This window comes from Coturnix japonica, unplaced genomic scaffold (assembly GCF_054131305.1).
Source record: "Coturnix japonica strain WE unplaced genomic scaffold, WE-NBRP24 Scf060, whole genome shotgun sequence".
Lineage (NCBI taxonomy): Eukaryota > Metazoa > Chordata > Aves > Galliformes > Phasianidae > Coturnix > Coturnix japonica.
This window is the reverse complement of record NW_028188963.1, coordinates 860,434-883,102: the sequence shown is the minus strand read 5'-3', so window position 1 is coordinate 883,102 and position 22,669 is coordinate 860,434. Positions and strand designations below refer to the sequence as shown.

At 53.2% G+C, this 22,669-nt stretch overlaps 1 protein-coding gene across 1 annotated transcript in view; it reads right to left on the bottom strand.

Annotated features, from left to right (window-relative positions):
- The window catches only part of LOC146751945 (B-cell lymphoma 3 protein-like), a 38,863-nt gene that overhangs the window by 4,878 nt on the left and 11,316 nt on the right, over positions 1–22,669 (bottom strand). Inside the window, exons 3-6 of the mRNA XM_085533376.1 lie at positions 17,132–17,339; positions 10,662–10,750; positions 9,376–9,453; positions 4,719–4,886 (exon numbers count right to left, since the gene is read on the bottom strand). Coding sequence (XP_085389502.1) covers positions 4,719–4,886; positions 9,376–9,453; positions 10,662–10,750; positions 17,132–17,339 — 543 coding nt within the window. The remainder of the gene's footprint in view (positions 1–4,718; positions 4,887–9,375; positions 9,454–10,661; positions 10,751–17,131; positions 17,340–22,669) is intronic.

Genomic DNA, 22,669 nt, shown 5'->3' with positions numbered 1-22,669 from the left:
CCCAAACCCCACCGCAGTCACGTTTGCCCACCCCCTCAAACTTCTGCATTTTACCCCAAAATCCTCCCCAACAAAAATCCCCATTGCATGCCCAAAATGCACCTTTTTCACCCCAAACCTTTTGCACTTTAATGCTCCCCATCCCCTCCTACGACCACCCCAGTCACATTCACTCACCCCCCCAAACTTTTGCATTTCACCCTAAAATCCTTCCCCACAAAAACCCCCACTGCATGCTCAAAATGCACCTTTTTCACCCCAAACCTTTTGCACATTAATGATCCCCACAACCCCCAATTACCACACCCAATACGTCCCTCCAGCACCCCAAACTTCTGCATTTTAACCCAAAATCTTCCCCCACAAAAAGCCCCATTGCATGCCCAATATTTACTGTTTCCAACCCAAACCTATTGCACTTTAATGCTCCCCACCCTCCCCAACTCCCACCCTCAACATGTCCCTCCAGCACTCAAAACTTTTGCATTTCACCCCAAAATCCTCCCAGACAAAAAGCCCCGTTACAAGCCCAAAATGCACCTTTTTCACCCCAAACCAATTGCACTTTAATGCTCCCCATCCCCCCCAAACCCCACCGCAGTCACGTTTGACCACCCCCTCAAACTTTTGCAATTGACCCCAAAATCCTCCCTGACAAAAATCCCCATTGCATGCCTAAAATGCACCTTTTTCACCCAAAACCTTTTGCACTTTAATGCTCCTCACCCCCTCCAACCACCACCCCCAACACGTCCCTCCAGCACCCCAAACTTTTGCATTTCACCCCAAAATCCTCCCCCACAAAAAGCCCCATTGCATGCCCAAAATGCACCTTTTTCATCCCAAACCTTTTGCACTTGAATGCTCCTCACCCCCTCCAACCACCATCCCCAACACGTCCTTCCAGCACCCCAAACTTTTGCATTTCACCCCAAAATCCTCTCAGTCAAAAAGCCCTGTTGTAAGCACAAAATTGACCTTTTTCATCCCAAACCTTTTGCACTTTAAAGCTCCTCACCCCCTCCAACCACCACCCCCAACACGTCCTTCCAGCACCCCAAACTTTTGCATTTCACCCCAAAATCCTCTCAGTCAAAAAGCCCCATTGCAAGCCCAAAACTGACCTTTTTCATCCCAAACCTTTTGCACTTTAATGCTCCTCACCCTCCCCAACTCCCACCCTCAACATGTCCCTCCAGCACCCAAAACTTTTGCATTTCACCCCAAAATCCTCCCTGACAAAAAGCTCCATTGCATGCCCAAAATGCACCTTTTTCACCCAAAACCTTTTGCACTTTAATGCTCCTCACCCCCTCCAACCACCACCCCCAACATGTCCCTCCAGCGCCCCAAACTTTTGCATTTTACCCCAAAATCCTCCCTGACAAAAAGCCCCATTGCATGCCCAAAATGCACCTTTTTCACCCCAAACCTCTTGCACTTTAATGCTCCCCACCTCCACCAACCACCACCCAAGTCACATTCACCCACCCCCCCAAACTTTTGCATTTCACCCCAAAATCCCCACCCACAAAAATCCCCACTGCATGCCCAAAATGCACCTTTTTCACCCAAAACCTTTTGCACTTTAATGCTCCTTACCCCCTCCAACCACCACCCCCAACACGTCCCTCCAGCACTCAAAACTTTTGCATTTCACCCCAAAATCCTCCCTGACAAAAAGCCCCATTGCATGCCCAAAACTGACCTTTTTCATCCCAAACCTTTTGCACTTTAATGCTCCTCACCCCCTCCAACCACCACCCCCAACATGTCCCTCCAGCACCCCAAACTTTTGCATTTCACCCCAAAATCCTCCATGACAAAAAGCCCCATTGCATGCTCAAAATGCACCTTTTTCACCCCAAACCTTTTGCACTTGAATGCTCCCCACCCCCTCCAACGACCACCCCAAACACATTTACTCACCCCCCCAAACTTTTGCATTTCACCCTAAAATCCTTCCCCACAAAAACCCCCACTGCATGCCCAAAATGCACCTTTTTCACCCAAAACCTTTTGCACATTAATGATCCTCACAACCCCCAATTACCACCCCCAATACGTCCCTCCAGCACCCCAAACTTCTGCATTTTAACCCAAAATCTTCCCCCACAAAAAGCCCCATTGCATGCCCAGTATTTACTGTTTCCAACCCAACCCTATTGCACTTTAATGCTCCCCACCCTCCCCAACTCCCACCCCCAACATGTCCCTTCAGCACCCAAAACTTTTGCATTTCACCCCAAAATCCCCCCCCCACATTTTCCCCCATTGCATCCCCACCGAACCCCACAGCACCCCCGCTCCTTTTGCACTTTAATGCTCCCCACCCCCCACAACCCCCATCCCCCCCACGTCTCCCTTGCACCCAAAACTTTTGCATTTCACCCCAAAATCCCCCCCCACATTTTCCCCAATTACATCCCCATCGAACCCCGCAGCACCCCGCTCCTTTTGCATCCCCTCCCCCTCCCCTTCCCCTTCCTTCCCCAACCCCTACCCACCCCCCATCCCCCATAACTTTTGCAATTTACCCCAAAATCCCCCCCAACATTTCCCCCCATTGCATCCCCCTCGAACCCCGCAGCACCCCTGCTCCTTTTGCACTTTAATGCTCCCCACCCCCCACGACCCCCACCCACCCCACATCTCCCTTGCACCCAAAACTTTTGTATTTCACCCCAAAATCCTCCCCCACATTTCCCCCCATTGCATCCCCATCGAAGCCCGCAGCACCCCCAACCCTTTTGCACTTCAATGCTCCCCACCGCCCCCAACTCCCACCCCCAACATGTCCCTCCAGCACCCAAAACTTTTGCATTTCACCCCAAAATCCTCCCACACATTTCCCCCCATTGCATCCTCATTGAACCCCGCAGCACTCCCGCTCCTTTTGCACTTTAATGCTCCCCACCCCCCACAACCCTCACCCACCCCACGTCTCCCTTGCACCCAAAACTTTTGCATTACACCCCAAAATCCCCCCCCACATTTCCCCCCATTGCATCCCCATCGAACCCCGCAGCACCCCCGCTCCTTTTGCATCCCCTCCCCCTCCCCATCCCCTTCCTTCCCCAACCCCTACCCACACCCCATCCACCCTAACTTTTGCAATTTACCCCAAAATCCTCCCCCACATTTCCCCCTGTTGCATGCCCAAAATTCACCTTTTCCACCCCAAACCTTTTGCACATCAATGCTCCCCACCCTCCCCAACCCTCATCCCTTCTACACCCCCCCAGACCCCATAACTTTTGCATTTCACCCCAAAATCCCCCCCCACATTTCCCCCAATTGCATCCCCCTCGAACCCCGCAGCACCCCCGCTCCTTTTGCATCCCCTCCCCCTCCCCATCCCCTTCCTTCCCCCACCCCATCCCTGCCCCAGCCCCCTTAACTTTTGCATTTCACCCCAAAATCCCCCCCCACATTTTCCCCAATTGCACCCCCATCGAACCCCGTAGCACCCCCAACCCTTTTGCACTTTAATGCTCCCAACCCCCCCAAACCCCCATCCCCCCCCATCCCCCCACCCTTCATAACTTTTGCAATTTACCCCAAAATCCCCCCCCACATTTCCCCCCATTGCATCCCCCTCGAACCCCGCAGCACCCCCGCTCCTTTTGCATCCCCTCCCCCTCCCCTTCCCCTTCTTTCTGCTACACCCCCACCCCCTCAGACCCCAAAACTTTTGCAATATACCCCAAAATCCCCACACACAAAAAGCCCCGTTGCATCCCCCTCGAACCCCGCAGCACCCCTGCTCCTTTTGCACTTTAATGCTCCCCATCCCCCACAACCCTCACCCACCCCACGTCTCCCTTGCACCCAAAACTTTTGCATTACACCCCAAAATCCCCCCCCACATTTTCCCCAATTGCACCCCCATCGAACCCCGTAGCACCCCCGCTCCTTTTGCACTTTAATGCTCCCCACCCCCCACGACCCCCACCCACCCCACGTCTCCCTTGCACCCAAAACTTTTGCATTTCACCCCAAAATCCTCCCCAACAAAAAGCCCCATTGCATCCCCCTCGAACCCCGCAGCACCCCCGCTCCTTTTGCATCCCCTCCCCCTCCCTTCCCCTCCCTTCCCCAACCCCTACCCACCCCCCATCCCCCATAACTTTTGCATTTCACCCCAAAATCCCCCCCCACATTTCCCCCCATTGCATCCCCACTGAACCCCGCAGCACCCCCGCTCCTTTTGCATCCCCTTCCCCTCCCCTTCCCCTTCCTTCCCCAACCCCTACCCACCCCCCATCCCCCATAACTTTTGCAATTTACCCCAAAATCCCCCCCCACATTTCCCCCCATTGCACCCCCATCGAACCCCGCAGCAACCCCGCTCCTTTTGCATCCCCTCCCCCTCCCCTTTCTCTTCCTCCCCCTCCACCCCCACACTCCCACCCCCCCTAACTTTTGCATTTCACCCCAAAATCCCCCCCCAGATTTCCCCCCATTGCATCCCCCTCGAACCCCGCAGCTCCCCCGCTCCTTTTGCATCCCCTCCCCCTCCCCTTCCCCTTCCTTCCCCAACCCCTACCCACCCCCCATCCCCCATAACTTTTGCAATTTACCCCAAAATTCCCCCCCACATTTTCCCCCATTGCATCCCCCTCGAACCCCGCAGCACCCCCGCTCCTTTTGCATCCCCTCCCCCTCCCCTTCCCCTCCCTTCCCCCACCCCCCCCATTACCCCCCCCCCCCCCCACCTGCCGGTTGCTCGCCAGCGCCAGCGCGGTCTCGTGGTGGTTGTTGCGCAGCCCCAGGTCGGCCCCGTTGCGCAGGAGGAGCCGCAGCGCCCCCACGAGGCCGCGTCCCGCAGCTGCGTGTAGCGCCGTGCAGCCGGAGTATGACTGAGCGTTCACTGCGGCACCGTGCTGCGTGGGGGGCAATGGGGGGAAATGGGGTCAATGGGGTTAATGGGGGTCTATGGGGGTCAATGGAGGTCTCTGGGGGGCAATGGGGGACAATGGGGGTCAATTGGAGTCAATGGAGGTCAATTCGGGGCAATGGGGGTCAATGGGGGGGACTGGGGGTTAGTGGGAGTCAATGGGGGTCAATGGGGGGCAATGGGGGCAATGGGGGTCTGTGGGGGTCAATGGAGGTCTATGGGGGCAATGGGGTCAGTGGGGGGTAGTGGGAGGCAATGGGGATCAGTGGGGTGCAATGGGGGTCAATGGTGGTCAATGGGGGGCAGTGGGAGTCAATGGGGGGCAGTATAGGGGAGTGGGAGGCAATGGGGGTCAATGGGGGTCAGTGGGAGTCAATGGGGGGCAGTATGGGGGAGTGGGAGGCAATGGGGATCAATTGGGGGCAATGGGGGTTAATGGGGGTCAATGGGGGGGAGTGGGATGCAATGGGGGTCAGTGAGGGTTAATGGGGGTCAATGGGGGGCAATGGGGGTCAATGGGGGGCAGTGGGAGGCAATGGGGTTAATGGGAGTCAATGGGGGTCAGTGAGGGTTAATGGGGGTCAATGGGGGCAATGGGGGTCAATGGGGGGGAGTGGGGGGCAGTGGGAGTCAATGAGGGGCAATGGGGGAGAGTGGGAGTCAATGGGGGGGGACTGGGGGGCAATGGGAGTCAATGGGGGTCAATGGGGGGGAGTGGGGGTCAATGGGGCTCAATGGGGGTCAATGGTGGGCAATGAAGAGCAGTATGAGGGAGTGGGGGTCAATGGGGGTCAATGGGGGGCAGTGGGGGAGAGTGGGAGGCAATGGGGGTCAATGGGGGTCAATGGGAGGCAATGGGGGGCAGTGGGGGGCAATGGGAGTCAATGGGGGGCAATGGGGGTCAATGGGGGTCAATGGGGGACAATGGGGGTCAATGGGGGTCAATATGGTTAATGGGGGTGCAGCGCCGTGCAGCCGGAGTATGACTGAGCGTTCACTGCAGCACCGTGCTGCATGGGGGGCAATGGTGGTCAATGGGGGTCAATGGGGGGAACTGGGAGTCAATGGGGGGCAATGGGGGTCAATGGTGGTCAATGGGGGGGAGTGGGGGGCACTGGGGGTCAGTGGGAGTCAATGGGGGGCAGTATGGGGGAGTGGGAGGCAATGGGGAGCAATGGGGGTCAGTGGGGGGCAATGGGGGTTAATGGGGGTTAATGGGGTCAATTTGGGTCAATGGGGGTCAATGCGGGGCAATGGAGGACAATGGGGATCAGTCGGGGTCAATGGGGGTCAATGGGGGTCAATGGGGGGGAGTGGGAGGCAATGGGGGTCAGTGGGAGTCAATGGGAGTCAATGGGGGTCTATAGGGGTCAATGGGGGGGAGTGGGAGGCAATGGGGGTCAGTGGGGGTCAATGGGGTCAATGGGGTCAATGGGGGTCAATGGGGGTCAGTGGGGGTAATGGGGGTCAGTGGGGTCAATGGGGGCAATGGGGGGGACTGGGAGTCAGTGGGAGTCAATGGGGGTCAGTGGGAGTCAATGGGGGGCAGTATGGGGGAGTGGGGGTCAGTGGGGGTCAATCTGGGTCAATGAGGGTCTATGGGGGTCAATGGGAGTCAATGGGGGGGACTGGAAGTCAGTGGGGATCTATGGGGGTCAATGGAGGTCTATGGAGGGCAATGGGGGTCAATGGGGGACAATGGGGGTCAATGGGGGTCAATGGGAGTCAGTGGGGGTCAATGGGGGTTAATGGGGGTCAGTGGGGGTCAATGGGGGTCAATGGAGGTCTATGGGGGGACTGGGGGTCAATGGGAGTCAATGGGAGTCAATGGGGGTCAGTGGGAGTCAGTGGGGGGGAGTGGGAGGCAATGGGGGTCAATGGGGGTCAGTGGGGGTCAATGGGGGTTAATGGGGGTCAATGGGGGGCAGTATGGGCGAGTGGGGGTCAATGGGGGGCAATGGAAGTTAATGGGAGTCAATGGGGTCAATGGGGGTCAGTGGTGGGCAATGGGGGGCAATAGGGGACAATGGGGGTCAATGGGGGGGAGTGGGAGGCACTGGGGTTCAATGGGAGTCAATGGGGGTCAATGGGGTTCAGTGGGAGTCAATGGGGGTCAGTGGGAGCCAATGGGGGTCAATGGGGGAGAGTGGGAGGCAATGGGGATCAATGGGGGTCAATGGGAGTCAATGGGGGTCAGTGGGAGCCAATGGGGATCAATGGGGGAGAGTGGGAGGCAATGGGGAGCAATGGGAGGCAGTGGGGGGCAATGGGGGGCAGTATGGGGGAGTGGGAGGCAATGGGGAGCAACTGGGGTCAGTGGGGGGCAACTGGGGTCAGTGGGGGTCAATGGGGGTCAGTGGGGGGTAGTAAGGGGCAATGGGGATCAATGGGGGTCAATGGGAGTCAATGGGAGTCAATGGGGGGGAGTGGGGGACAATGGGGGGGACTGGAAGTTAATGGGAGTCAGTGGGGGAGAGTGGGAGGCAATGGGGTCAATGGGGGGCAGTGGGTGTCAATGGGGGTCAATGGGGGTCAATGGGGGTCAATGAGGGTCAATGGGGGGCAATGGGGGGCAATGGGGGGCAATGGGGGGGAGTGGGGTCAATGGGGGGGAGTGGGGTCAATGGGGGGGAGTGGGGTCAATGGGGGGCAATGGGGGACAATGGGGGGCAATGGGCGTCAATGGGGGTCAGTGGGAGTCAGTGCGGGGCAATGGGGGCAATGGGGGGCAATGGGGGTCAATGGGGGACAATAGGGGACAATGGGGGTGAATGGGGGCAATGGGGTCAGTGGGGGTCAATGGGGGTCAATGGGGGTTAATGGGGTCAATGGAGGTCAGTGAGGGTCTATGGGGGTCAATGGAGGTCTATGGGAGGCAATGGGGGGCAATGGGGGGGAGTGGGGTCAGTGAGGGTCTATGGGGGTCAATGGAGGTCTATGGGGGGACTGGGGGTCAATGGGAGTCAATGGGAGTCAATGGGGGTCAGTGGGAGTCAGTGGGGGGGAGTGGGAGTCAATGGGGTGCAATGGGGTGCAATGGGAGTTAATGGGGGGCAATGGGGTCAGTGGGGGGGACTGGGAGTCAATGGGAGCCAATGGGGGTCAGTGAGGGGCAATGGGGTTCAGTGGGGGGTAGTGGGGGTCAATGGGGGTCAATGGGGGGCAATGGGGGTCAGTGGGGGGTAGTAAGGGGCAATGGGGGGCAATGGGGTGCAATGGGGGTCAATGGGGATCAGTGGGGGTCAATGGGGGTCAATGGGGTCAATGGGGGACAATGGGGGAGCAATGGGAGGCAATGGGGGTCAATGGGGGTCAGTGGGAGTCAATGGGAGTCAATGGGGGTCAGTGAGGGTCTATGGGGGTCAATGGGGGACAATGGGGGAGAGTGGGAGGCAATGGGGGGCAATGGAGGTCAATGAGGGGGAGTGGGGATCAATGGGGTCAATGGGGGTCAATGGGGTCAATGGGGATCAATAGGCTCAATGGAAAACAATGGGGCTCCATGAGATCAGTGGGGTCAATGGAGATCTATGGGGTCAATGGGGATCAATGGGGGTCAATGGGGTCAAAGGGGCTCAATGGGGATCCATGGGATCAATGGGGTCAATGGGATCAATTAGGATCAATGGGGTCAATGGGATCAATGGGGTCAATGGGGATCAATGGGGGTCAATGGGATCAATGGGGTCAATGGGATCAATGGGGTCAATGGAGTCAATGGGAAACAATGGGGCTCAGTGGGGTCAAGGGCTTCAATGGGGTCAATGGGATCAATTGGGATCAATGGGGATCAATGGGTTCAAAGGGGCTCAATGGGGATCCATGGGATCAATGGGGTCTATGGGATCATAGATCAACGGAGATCTATGGGGTCAATGGGGATCAATGGAGTCAATGGGGATCAACTGGATCAATGGGGTCAATGGGGCCAAGGGGTTCAATGGGGTTCAATGGGGCTCAATAGGAATCCATGGGGTCAATGGGGATCAACGGGATCAATGAGGTCAATGGGGTCAATGGGGGATCAATGGGGCTCAATGGGGCTCCATGGGATCAGTGGGCTCAATGGGGCTCAATGGGGCTCCATGGGATCAATGGGGATCAATGGGGTCAATGGGGATCAATGGGGATCAATGGGGGTCAATGGGATCAATGGGGTCAATGGAGTCAATGGGAAACAATGGGGCTCAGTGGGGTCAAGGGCTTCAATGGGGTCAATGGAGATCTATGGGGTCAATGGGGATCAATGGGGACAAGGGTTTCAATGGGGTCAATGGGCACCAATGGGGATCAATGGGGCTCCATGGGATCAATGGGGATCAATGGGGTCAATGGAGATCTATGGGGTCAATGGGGATCAATGGGGCTCAATGGGGCTCAATGTGGGTCCCAAACCCCCCATCTCCCCCCAATAAACCCCCCTTTATACCCCAAATGAACCGATTTGGGCCTTTTTCCCCCCAATGTGTGCTCACCCTGAGCAGCAGCTCGGCCATGTCCAGGCTGTTGCTCTCCACAGCTCTCAATAAGGCCGTGCACCCGCTTTTGGTGTCCTAAAAACCCCAAATCCCCTTTAAATCACCCCAAAATCCAACCGACCAATCACAACACTCCCCCCACCCCCCAGGCCACGCCCCCCTAAGGCCACGCCCCCAAGGCCACGCCCCCCATCCAGGCCACGCCCCCATCAAGCCACACCCACAGACCACGTGACACCGAATTTGCATGTCCCGTCCCTTATTTGCATGTCCCGCCCCCTATTTGAATATCCAATCCATTTATTTGCATGCCCCGCCCCGTATTTGCATACCCGGCCCCCTATTTGCATGCCCAGCCCCCCCAAGGCTCTGCTCCAATCCCATGCCCTCCATTTGCATACCCCGCCCCATATTTGCATACCCCGCCCCCTTGAGCCAGACCCCGCCCACCTCCAAGGCTCTGCTCCAATCCCACGCCCCCTATTTGCATGACCCGCCCCCTATTTGCTTGCCCCACCATCTATTTGCATGCACCATCCCCAATTTGCATACCCCGCCCCCCCCATTTGCATGCCCCACCACCTATTTGCATACCCCACCCCCACCAACGCTCTGCTCCAATCCCATGCCCTTCATTTGCATGCCCCTCCCCCTATTTGCATACCCGGCCCCCTATTTGCATGCCCCGCCCCCCACCAACGCTCTGCTCCAATCCCACGTCCCCTATTTGCATACCCTGCCCCCTATTTGCATGACCCCAATTTGCATGCCCCGCCCCTATTTACATGCCCCGCCCCCTTATTTGCATGCCCCACACCCATATTTGCATGCCCCACCCTCTCAAAGGTGTTGCTCCAATCACACACACTCCATTTGCATGCACCGCCCCCTTATTTGCATGCACTGCCCCCTTATTTGCATGCTCTGCCCCCTTATTTGCATGTCCCGCCCCTCATTTACATACTCCGATCCCTCATTTGCATGTCCCGCCCCCTTATCTGCATGCACAGCTCCATTTGCATGCCCCGCCTCCTCTATTTGCATGTCCTGCCCCTTATTTGCATGCACCGCCCCATTTGCATGCCCCGCCCTCCATTTGCGTATACTGCCCCCTTATTTGCATGCCCCGTCCCCCACTTGCACATCCCCGCCCCCTCATTTGCATATCCTGCCCCCTCATTTGCATACCCCCTCTCATTTCCATGCCCCGCCCCTCACTTGCATATTCCGCCCCTCATTTGCATGCCCCGCCCCCTCATTTCCATGCCCCGCCCCCTCATTACCGGCGCATCCACGTCGGCTCCATGTTTGAGCAGCAGCTCCGTCATCTCGCGGCACCCGGAGCCAACGGCCACATGGAGCGGGGTCAGCCCTATAGACCCCATAACAACCCCATAACCACCCTATAGACCCCATAACAACCCTATAGACCCCATAACAACCCTATAGACCCCATAACAACCCCATAACCCCATAAACCACCCCATAACCCCATAAACCACCCCATAACCCCATAACAACCCTATATATCCTATAACACCACATTGACCCCATAACAACCTATATATCCTATAACACCCTATTAACCTCATAACACCCCATTAACCCCATAGCAAACCTATATATCCCATAACACCACATTAACCCCATAACAAACCTATATATCCCAATAATCCCCCATTAACCCCCCATTAACCCCATACCACCCATTACCCCATAACCCTCCCTTACCCTATAACCCCCTCACCCCATAACCCCATAACCCCATAGATAACCCCATAACCCCATAAACCACCCCATAACCCCATACCCCCATACCCCCATAACCCCATAAACCACCCCATAACCCCATACCCCCATACCCCCATAACACCATAACCCACTCCATAACCCCATATAACCCCATATAACACCCCATAACCCCATATCCCCCCATATAACCCCATATAACCCCATATAACCCATATAACCCCATATAACACCATATAACCCCATATACCCCCCATATAACCCCATATAACCCCATATAACCCCATATCCTCCCATATAACCCCATATACCCCATATAACCCCATATATCCCCATATAACCCCATATAACCCCACATAACCCCATATAACCCCATATAACCCCCCCATCACCCCATAACCCCATAAACCACCCCATAAATCACCCCATAACTCCATAACACCATAAATAACCCCATAACCCTATAACCCCATAACACCATAGATAACCCCATAACCCCATAACCCCATAACCCCCCACCCCATAACCCCCCCCCCCGACCCCATAAGCCCCCATTAACCCCATAAACAACCTTACACCCCCTGACCCCATAACCCCCCATTACCCCATAGCCCCCCCATTAACCCCATATACCCCCCTCACCCCATAACTCCCCCTTACCCCATAAACCCATTACCCCATTAACCCCATAACAACCCATTAACCCCATAACAACCCTATATATCCCATAACACCCCATTGACCCCATAAACCCCCCATTAACCCCATAACCCCCCCTTATCCACCATAATCCCATAAACCACCCCATAAACCACCCCATAAATTACCCCATAACCCCATAACCCACCCCATAAACCACCCCATAACCCCATACCCCCATATCCCCTCTGTCCCCCCTGACCCCATAAACCCCTATAACCCCATAACCCCATAAGTCATCCCATATAACACCCCATAACCCATAACCCATAACCCCATAAGTCATCCCATATAACACCCCATAACCCATAACCCCATACCCCATAAGTCATCCCATATAACCCCATATAACCCCATAACCCCACAAGTCATCCCATATAACACCCCATAACCCATAACCCCGTAAGTTATCCCATATAACCCCATAACCCACCCCATAACCCACCCCATAACTCACCCCATAACCCCCCATCACCCCATAACCCCCCCATAACCCCATAAATACCCCCTGACCCCATAAACCCCATAAACCCCATATCCCCATAAACCCATAACCCCATATAACCCTATAACCCACCCCATAAGCCACCCCATAACCCCATAACCCCATATAACCCCATATAACCCTATAACCCCATAACCCACCCCATAACCCCATAACCCCCCATATCCACCCCCCTCACCCCATAACCCTCCCATCCCATATCCCCCCCATAACCCCATAACCCACCCCATATCCCCCCCCCGACCCCATAAATCCCCCCATACCCCCATATAACCCATAACCCCATATAACCCCATATAACCCCATATACCCCCATATAACCCATAACCCCATATAACCCCATATAACCCCATATAACCCCATATATCCCATATAACCCCATATAACCCCATATATCCCATATAACCCCATATAACCCCATATAACCCCATATACCCCCATATAACCCCATATAACCCCATATACCCCCATATAACCCCATATAACCCCATAAACCCCATATAACCCCATATAACCCCATATAACCCCATATAACCCCATATAACCCCATATAACCCCATATACCCCCATATAACCCCATATAACCCCCATATAACCCCATATAACCCCATATAACCCCATAACCCCATATAACCCCATATAACCCCATATAACCCCATATAACCCCATATAACCCCATATAACCCCATATAACCCCATATAACCCCATATAACCCATATAACCCCATATAACCCCATATAACCCCATATAACCCATATAACCCCATATAACCCATATAACCCCATATACCCCATATAACCCCATATAACCCCATATCCCCCCATATAACCCCATATAACCCCATATAACCCCATAACCCCATAACCCCATATCCCCATAACCCCATAGATAACCCCATAACCCCATAGATAACCCCATAACCCCATAACCCCATAATCCCATAAACCACCCCATAACCCCATAACCCTATAACCCACCCCATAACCCTATAACCCCATAAATCACCCCATAACCCCATAACCCCATAAACCCCCTTACCCCCCCTGACCCCATAGCCCCCCATTACCCCATAGCCACCCATTAACCCCATAACACCCCATTAACCCTATAACCCCCCTATAACCCCATAACCCTATAACCCCCCATTAACCCTATAACCCCATAAACCACCCCATAAGCCACCCCATAAACCACCCCATAACCCCATAACCCACCCCATAAACCACCCCATAACCCCATAACCCCCTATAACCCCATAAACCACCCCATAAACCACCCCATAACCCCATAACCCCATAATCCCATAACCCCATAACCCCCCATTAACCCCATAACCCACCCTATAACCCCATAACCCACCCTATAACACCATAACCCACCCCATAACCCCATAACCTAATAACCCCATAACCCACCCCATAACCCCATAACCCCATATATCCCATAACCCACCCCATAACCCCATAACCCCATATAACCCATAACCCACCCCATAACCCCATAACCCCATATATCCCATAACCCACCCCATAACCCCATATAACCCATAACCCACCCCATAACCCCATAACCCCATATAACCCCATAACCCACCCCATAACCCCATAACCCCATATAACCCATAACCCACCCCATAACCCCATAACCCCATAACTCCACCCCATAACCCCATAACCCCATAACCCCCATAACCCCATAACTCACCCCATAACCCCATAACCCCATATAACCCATAACCCACCCCATAACCCCATAACCCCATAACTCACCCCATAACCCCATAACCCCATATAACCCATAACCCACCCCATAACCCCATAACCCCATATAACCCATAACCCACCCCATAACCCCATAACCCCATAACTCACCCCATAACCCCATAACCCCATATAACCCATAACCCACCCCATAACCCCATAACCCCATATAACCCATAACCCACCCCATAACCCCATAACCCCATAACTCACCCCATAACCCCATAACCCCATATAACCCATAACCCACCCCATAACCCCATAACCCCATATAACCCATAACCCACCCCATAACCCCATAACCCCATAACTCACCCCATAACCCCATAACCCCATATAACCCATAACCCACCCCATAACCCCATAACCCCATATAACCCATAACCCACCCCATAACCCCATAACCCCATAACTCACCCCATAACCCCATAACCCCATATAACCCATAACCCACCCCATAACCCCATAACCCCATATAACCCATAACCCACCCCATAACCCCATAACCCCATAACTCACCCCATAACCCCATAACCCCATATAACCCATAACCCACCCCATAACCCCATAACCCCATATAACCCATAACCCACCCCATAACCCCATAACCCCATAACTCACCCCATAACCCCATAACCCCATAACCCACCCCATAACCCCATTACCCCATAACCCCATATAACCCCATATAACCCCATATAACCCCATATAACCCCATATAACCCCATATAACCCCATATAACCCATATAACCCCATATAACCCCATATAACCCCTTATACCCCCATATAACCCCATATACCCCCATATAACCCCATATAACCCCATATAACCCCATATATCCCCATATAACCCCATATAACCCATATAACCCCATATAACCCCATATAACCCGTATAACCCATATAACCCCATATAACCCCATATAACCCCATAACCCCATATAACCCCATATAACCCCATATAACCCCATATAACCCATATAACCCCATATAACCCCATAACCCCATATACCCCCATATAACCCCATATAACCCCATATAACCCCATATAACCCCATATAACCCCATATAACCCATATAACCCCATATAACCCCATATAACCCCATATAACCCCATATAACCCCATATAACCCCATATAACCCCATATAACCCCATATAACCCCATATAACCCATATAACCCCATATAACCCCATATAACCCCATATAACCCCATATAACCCCATATAACCCCATATAACCCCATATAACCCCATATAACCCCATATAACCCATATAACCCCATATAACCCCATATAACCCCATATAACCCCATATAACCCCATATAACCCCATATAACCCCATATAACCCCATATAACCCATATAACCCCATATAACCCCATATAACCCCATATAACCCCATATAACCCCATAACCCCATATAACCCCATATAACCCCATATAACCCCATATAACCCATATAACCCCATATAACCCCATATAACCCCATATAACCCCATATAACCCATATAACCCCATATAACCCCATATAACCCATATAACCCCATATAACCCATATAACCCCATATAACCCCATATAACCCATATAACCCCATATCCCCCCATATAACCCCATATAACCCCATATAACCCCATATAACCCCATATAACCCCATATAACCCATATAACCCCATATATCCCATATAACCCCATATAACCCCATATAACCCCATATAACCCATATAACCCCATATAACCCATATAACCCCATATAACCCCATATAACCCATATAACCCCATATCCCCCCATATAACCCCATATAACCCCATATAACCCCATATAACCCCATATAACCCATATAACCCCATATAACCCCATATAACCCCATATAACCCCATATAACCCCATATAACCCCATAACCCCATATAACCCCATATAACCCCATATAACCCCATATAACCCATATAACCCCATATAACCCCATATAACCCCATATAACCCCATATAACCCATATAACCCCATATAACCCCATATAACCCATATAACCCCATATAACCCATATAACCCCATATAACCCCATATAACCCATATAACCCCATATCCCCCCATATAACCCCATATAACCCCAGATAACCCCATATAACCCCATATAACCCCATATAACCCATATAACCCCATATATCCCATATAACCCCCATATAACCCCATATAACCCCATATAACCCATATAACCCCATATAACCCATATAACCCCATATAACCCCATATAACCCATATAACCCCATATCCCCCCATATAACCCCATATAACCCCATATAACCCCATATAACCCCATATAACCCATATAACCCCATATATCCCATATAACCCCATATAACCCCATATAACCCCATATAACCCCATATAACCCCATATAACCCATATAACCCCATATATCCCATATAACCCCATATAACCCCATATAACCCCATATAACCCCATAACCCCATATACCCCCATATAACCCCATATAACCCCATATAACCCATATAACCCCATATAACCCCATATAACCCCATAACCCCATATAACCCATATAACCCCATATAACCCCATATAACCCCATATAACCCCATATAACCCCATATACCCCCATATAACCCCATATCCCCCATATAACCCCATATAACCCCATATAACCCCATATAACCCCATATAACCCCATATAACCCCATATAACCCCATATAACCCATATAACCCCATATAACCCCATATAACCCCATATAACCCCATATAACCCCATATAACCCCATATAACCCCATATAACCCCATATAACCCCATATATCCCATATAACCCCATATAACCCCATATAACCCCATATAACCCCATATAACCCCATATAACCCCATATAACCCCATATAACCCATATAACCCCATATAACCCCATATAACCCCATATATCCCATATAACCCCATATAACCCCATATAACCCCATATAACCCCATATAACCCCATATAACCCCATATAACCCCATATAACCCCATATAACCCATAACCCCCCACTCACCCTCATAGTCCCTGGCTCCCATGATGCCTTTCGCCGCCCCCCCCCTCAGCAGCTCCTTCAGACACTCTGCTCGCCCCGCCCCCCCCTGACAGGCCAGATGTGCAGCACAGCGCCCCAAGCGGTCGGGGACGGAAGGGCAGGAACCGTGTGTCAGTAGGAGGCGGACAAGGACCGGGTGACCCGTAATGACGGCCAGGTGAAGGGGGGTCTGCAATAGATATAGGGGGTATGAAGTTATGGGGGGATATAGGGGGATATAGGGGTCTCTATGGGTCCCTATGGGTCTCTATGGGTCTCTATGGGTCCCTATGGGGTCCCTATGGGGTCTATGTGTCCCTATGGGGGGATATGGGGGGATATATGGGGGGATATGGGGTTAGGGGGGACATAGGGGATATGGGGGGGGTATGGGGGGATATAGGGGGATATGGGGGGGATATGGGGGGATATGCTGTGTATGGGGGGATATGGGGGGATATGGGGGGATATGGGGGGATATGGGGGGGATATGGGGGGATATGGGGGTGTATGGGGGGATATGGGGGGATATGGGGGGATATGGGGGGGATATGGGGGGATATATGGGGGTGTATGGGGGGATATGGGGGGATATGGGGGAATATGGGTCTTCTATGTGTCCCTATGGGTCCCTATGTGTCCCTATGGGGGGATATATGGGGTTAGGGAGGATATATGGGTCTCTATGGGTCCCTATGGGTCTCTATGGGTCTCTATAGGTCCCTATGTGTCCCTATGTGTCCCTATGTGTCTCTATGGGGTCTCTATGGGTCCTAGATAGACCTATGGGGTCTATGGGGTCCCTATGGGGTCTATAGGGTCCCTATGGGGTCTATGGGGTCCCTATGTGTCCCTATGTGTCCCTATGGGGTCCCTATGGGGTCTCTATGTGTCCCTATGGGTCTCTATGTGTCCCTATGGGTCTCTATGTGTCCCTATGGGGTCTCTATGGGTCTCTATGGGTCCCTATATGTCTCTATGGGGTCTATAGGGTCCCTATGGGTCCCTATGTGTCCCTATATGTCCCTATGGGGTCTATGGGGTCCCTATGGGGTCTATGTGTCCCTATGGGGGGATATGGGGGGATATATGGGGACGGAAGGGCAGGAACCGTGAGTCAATAGGAGCCGGACAAGGACCGGGTGACCCGTAATGACGGCCAGGTGAAGGGGGGTCTGCAATAGAGGGGATATATGGGGTGGGTATGGGGTTATGGGGTGGGATATGGGGGATATGGGGGTCTCTATGTGTCCCTATGGGTCCCTATGTGTCCCTATGGGGTCTATGGGGTCTCTATGGGTCTCTATGGGGTCTATGGGGTCTGTATGTGTCCCTATGGGGTCTATGGGGTCTATGGGGTCCCTATGTGTCCCTATGGGTTCCTATGGGGTCTATGTGTCCCTATGGGGTCTATGGGGTCTCTATGTGTCCCTATGGGTCCCTATGGGTCTCTATGGAGTATCTGGGTCCCTATGGGGTCTATGGGGTCTGTATGTGTCCCTATGGGGTCTATGGAGCCTATGGGGTCTATGGGGTCTGTATGTGTCCCTATGGGGGGATATAGGGGTCTTTATGGGTCTCTGTGGGTCCCTATGTGTCCCTATGGGTCTCTATGGGGTCCCTATGGGGTCTATGTGTCCCTATAGGGGGATATGGGGGGATATATGGGGACGGAAGGGCAGGAGCCGTGTGTCAATAGGAGGCGGACAAGGACCGGGTGACCCGTAATGACGGCCAGGTGAAGGGGGGTCTGCAATAGATATATGGGGTGATATAGGGGGATATAGGGGGATATGGGGTTATATGGGGTTATATGGGGGGATATAGGGTTATATGGGGTTATATGGGGTTATATGGGGTTATGGGGTTATGGGGTTATATGGGGTTATGGGGTTATATGGGGTTATGGGGTTATGGGGTTATATGGGGTTATGGGGTTATGGGGTTATGGGGTTATGGGGTATATGGGGGATATGGGGTTATGGGGTTATGGGGGGGTATATGGGCAATATGGGGTTAGGCGGGGATATGGGGTTAGGGGGAATATGGGGGGATATATGGGGGGATATATGGGGTTAGGGGGGATATATGGGTCCCTATGTGTCCCTATGGGGTCCCTATGGGGTCTATGTGTCCCTATGGGGGGATATATGGGGGGATATATGGGGTTAGGGGGGATATGGGGGGATATATGGGGTTAGGGGGGATATATGGGTCTCTATGTGTCCCTATGGGGTCTATGGGGTCCCTATGTGTCTATGGGTCCCTATGGGGTCTATGTGTCCCTATGTGTCCCTATGGGGTCTATGGGGTCTGTATGTGTCCCTATGGGGGGATATATGTGGGGATATATGGGGTTAGGGGGGATATATGGGTCTCTATGGGTCTCTTTGGGTCTCTTTGGGTCTCTTTGGGTCTCTATGGGGTCTATGGGGTCTGTATGTGTCCCTATGGGGTCAATAGGAGGCGGACCAGGATGGGGTGACCCGTAATGACGGCCAGGTGCAGGGGGGTCTGAAATATAGGGGGGGTATGGGGTGATATGGGGGGATATAGGGGGATATAGGGGGATATGGGGGGATATAGGGGTCTCTATGGGTCCCTATGGGTCTCTATGGGTCCCTATGGGTCTCTATGGGGTCTATGGGGTCCCTATGGGGTCTTTGTGTCCCTATGGGGTCCCTATGTGTCCCTATGTGTCCCTATGTGGTCTATGGGGTCCCTATGGGGTCTCTATGGGTCCCTATGGGTCTCTATGGGTTCCTATGTGTCTCTATGGGTCCCTATGGGTCCCTATGGGTCTCTATGGGTCCCTATGTGTCCCTATATGTCCCTATGGGGTCTATGGGGTCCCTATGGGGTCTATGTGTCCCTATAGGGGGATATGGGGGGATATATGGGGACGGAAGGGCAGGAACCGTGAGTCAATAGGAGCCGGACAAGGACCGGGTGACCCGTAATGACGGCCAGGTGAAGGGGGGTCTGCAATAGGATATAGGGGTTATATGGGGGGATATGGGGGTCTCTATGGGTCTCTATGGGTCTCTATGGGGTCCCTATGGGTCTCTATGGGTACCTATGGGTCTCTATGGGTCTCTATGGGTCCCTATGGGTCTCTATGGGTCCCTATGGGTCTCTATGGGTCTCTATGGGTCTCTATGGGTCTCTATGGGGTCTCTATGGGTCTCTATGGGTACCTATGGGTCTCTATGGGTCCCTATGGGTCTCTATGGGTCTCTATGGGTCCCGATGGGGTCCCTATGGGTCTCTATGGGGCTCTATGAGTCTCTATGGGTCTCTATAGGTCTCTATGGGTCTCTATGGGTCCCTATGGGTCTCTATGGGTCCCTATGGGTCTCTATGGGTCCCTATGGGTCTCTATGGGTCTCTATGGGTCCCTATGGGTCTCTATGGGTCTCTATGGGTCTCTATGGGTCTCCTATGGGTCTCTATGGGTCTCTATGGGGTCCCTATGGTTCTCTATGGGTACCTATGGGTCTCTATGGGTCCCTATGGGTCTCTATGGGTCTCTATGTGTCCCTATGGGTCCCTATGGGGTCTATGGGGTCCCTATGTGTCCCTATGTGTCCCTATGTGTCCCTATGGGGTCTCTATGGGGTCCCTATGTGTCCCAATGGGGTCTCTATGGGTCTCTATGGGTCTCTATGGGTCTCTATGTGCCCCTATGTGTCCCTATGTGTCCCTATGGGGTCTATGGGGTCCCTATGTGTCCCTACGTGTTCCTATGGGGTCAATGTACCCCTATGTGTCCCTATGGGGGGATATGGGGGGATATATGGGGATATGGGGGGATATATGGGGATATGGGGGGATATATGGGGACGGAAGGGCAGGAGCCGTGAGTCAATAGGAGGCGGACCAGGACCGGGTGACCCGTAATGACGGCCAGGTGGAGGGGGGTCTGCAATAGAGGGGGTATGGGGTTATATGGGGTTATATGGGGTTATATGGGGTTATATGGGGTTATATGGGGGGATATGGGGGGATATGGGGGGATATGGGGTTATGGGGTTATATGGGGTTATATGGGGTTATATGGGGGGATATGGGGTTATATGGGGTTATATGGGGTTATATGGGGTTATGGGGTTATGGGGTTATAGGGTTATATGGGGGATATGGGGTTATGGGGTTATATGGGGTTATATGGGGTTATGGGGTTATGGGGTTATGGGGTTATGGGGTATATGGGGGATATGGGGTTATGGGGGGGTATGTGGGGGATATGGGGTTATGGGGTTATATGGGGTTATGGGGTTATATAGGGTTATGGGGTTATGGGGTTATGGGGTATATGGGGTTATGGGGTTATGGGGGGGTATATGGGCAATATGGGGTTAGGCGGGGATATGGGGTTAGGGGGAATATGGGGGGATATATGGGGGGATATATGGGGTTAGGGGGGATATATGGGTCCCTATGTCTCCCTATGGGGTCCCTATGGGGTCTATGTGTCCCTATGGGGGGATATATGGGGGGATATATGGGGTTAGCGGGGATATGGGGGTATATATGGGGTTAGGGGGGATATATGGGTCTGTATGTGTCCCTATGGGTCTCTATGGGTCCCTATGTGTCCCTATGGGGAGATATGGGGGGATATATGGGGGGATATATGGGGTTAGGGGGGATATGGGGTTAGGGGGGGATATGGGGGGATATATGGGGACGGAAGGGCAGGAGCCGTGAGTCAGCAGGAGGCGGACCAGGACGGGGTGACCCGTAATGACGGCCAGGTGAAGGGGGGTCTGCAATAGGATATAGGGGGTTAGGGGGGATGTATGGGTCCCTATGGGTCTCTATGGGTCTCTATGGGTCCCTATTGGTCTCTATGGGTCCCTATGGGTCTCTATGGGGTCTATGGGGTCCCTATGTGTCCCTATGGGGTCTATGGGGTCTCTATGGGTCCCTATGGGGTCCCTATGGGGTCTATAGTGTCCCTATGGGGTCTATGGGGTCCCTATGTGTCCCTATGTGTCCCTATGGGGTCCCTATGGGGTCTCTATGTGTCCCTATGGGGTCTATGTGTCCCTATGGGGTCTCTATGTGTCCCTATGGGGTCTATGGGGTCCCTATGGTGTCTATGGGTCCCTATGTGTCCCTATGGGTCCCTATGGGTCTCTATGGGTCTCTATGTGTCCCTATGGGGTCTATGGGGTCTCTATGGGTCCCTATGGGGTCTATGGGGTCCCTATGGTGTCTATGGGGTCTGTATAGGTCCCTATGGGGTCTATGGGGTCTATGGGGTCCCTATGTGTCCCTATGGGGTCTCTATGGGGTCCCTATGTGTCCCAATGGGGTCTATGGGGTCTCTATGGGGTCTATGTGTCCCTATGGGGGGATATATGGGGGGATATATGGGGTTAGGGGGGATATATGGGTCTCTATGGGTCTCCATGGGGTCTATGGGGTCCCTATGGGGTCTATGGGGTCCCTATGGGGTGTATGGGGTCCCTATGGGGTCTATGGGGTCCCTATGGGGGGATATGGGGGGATTTA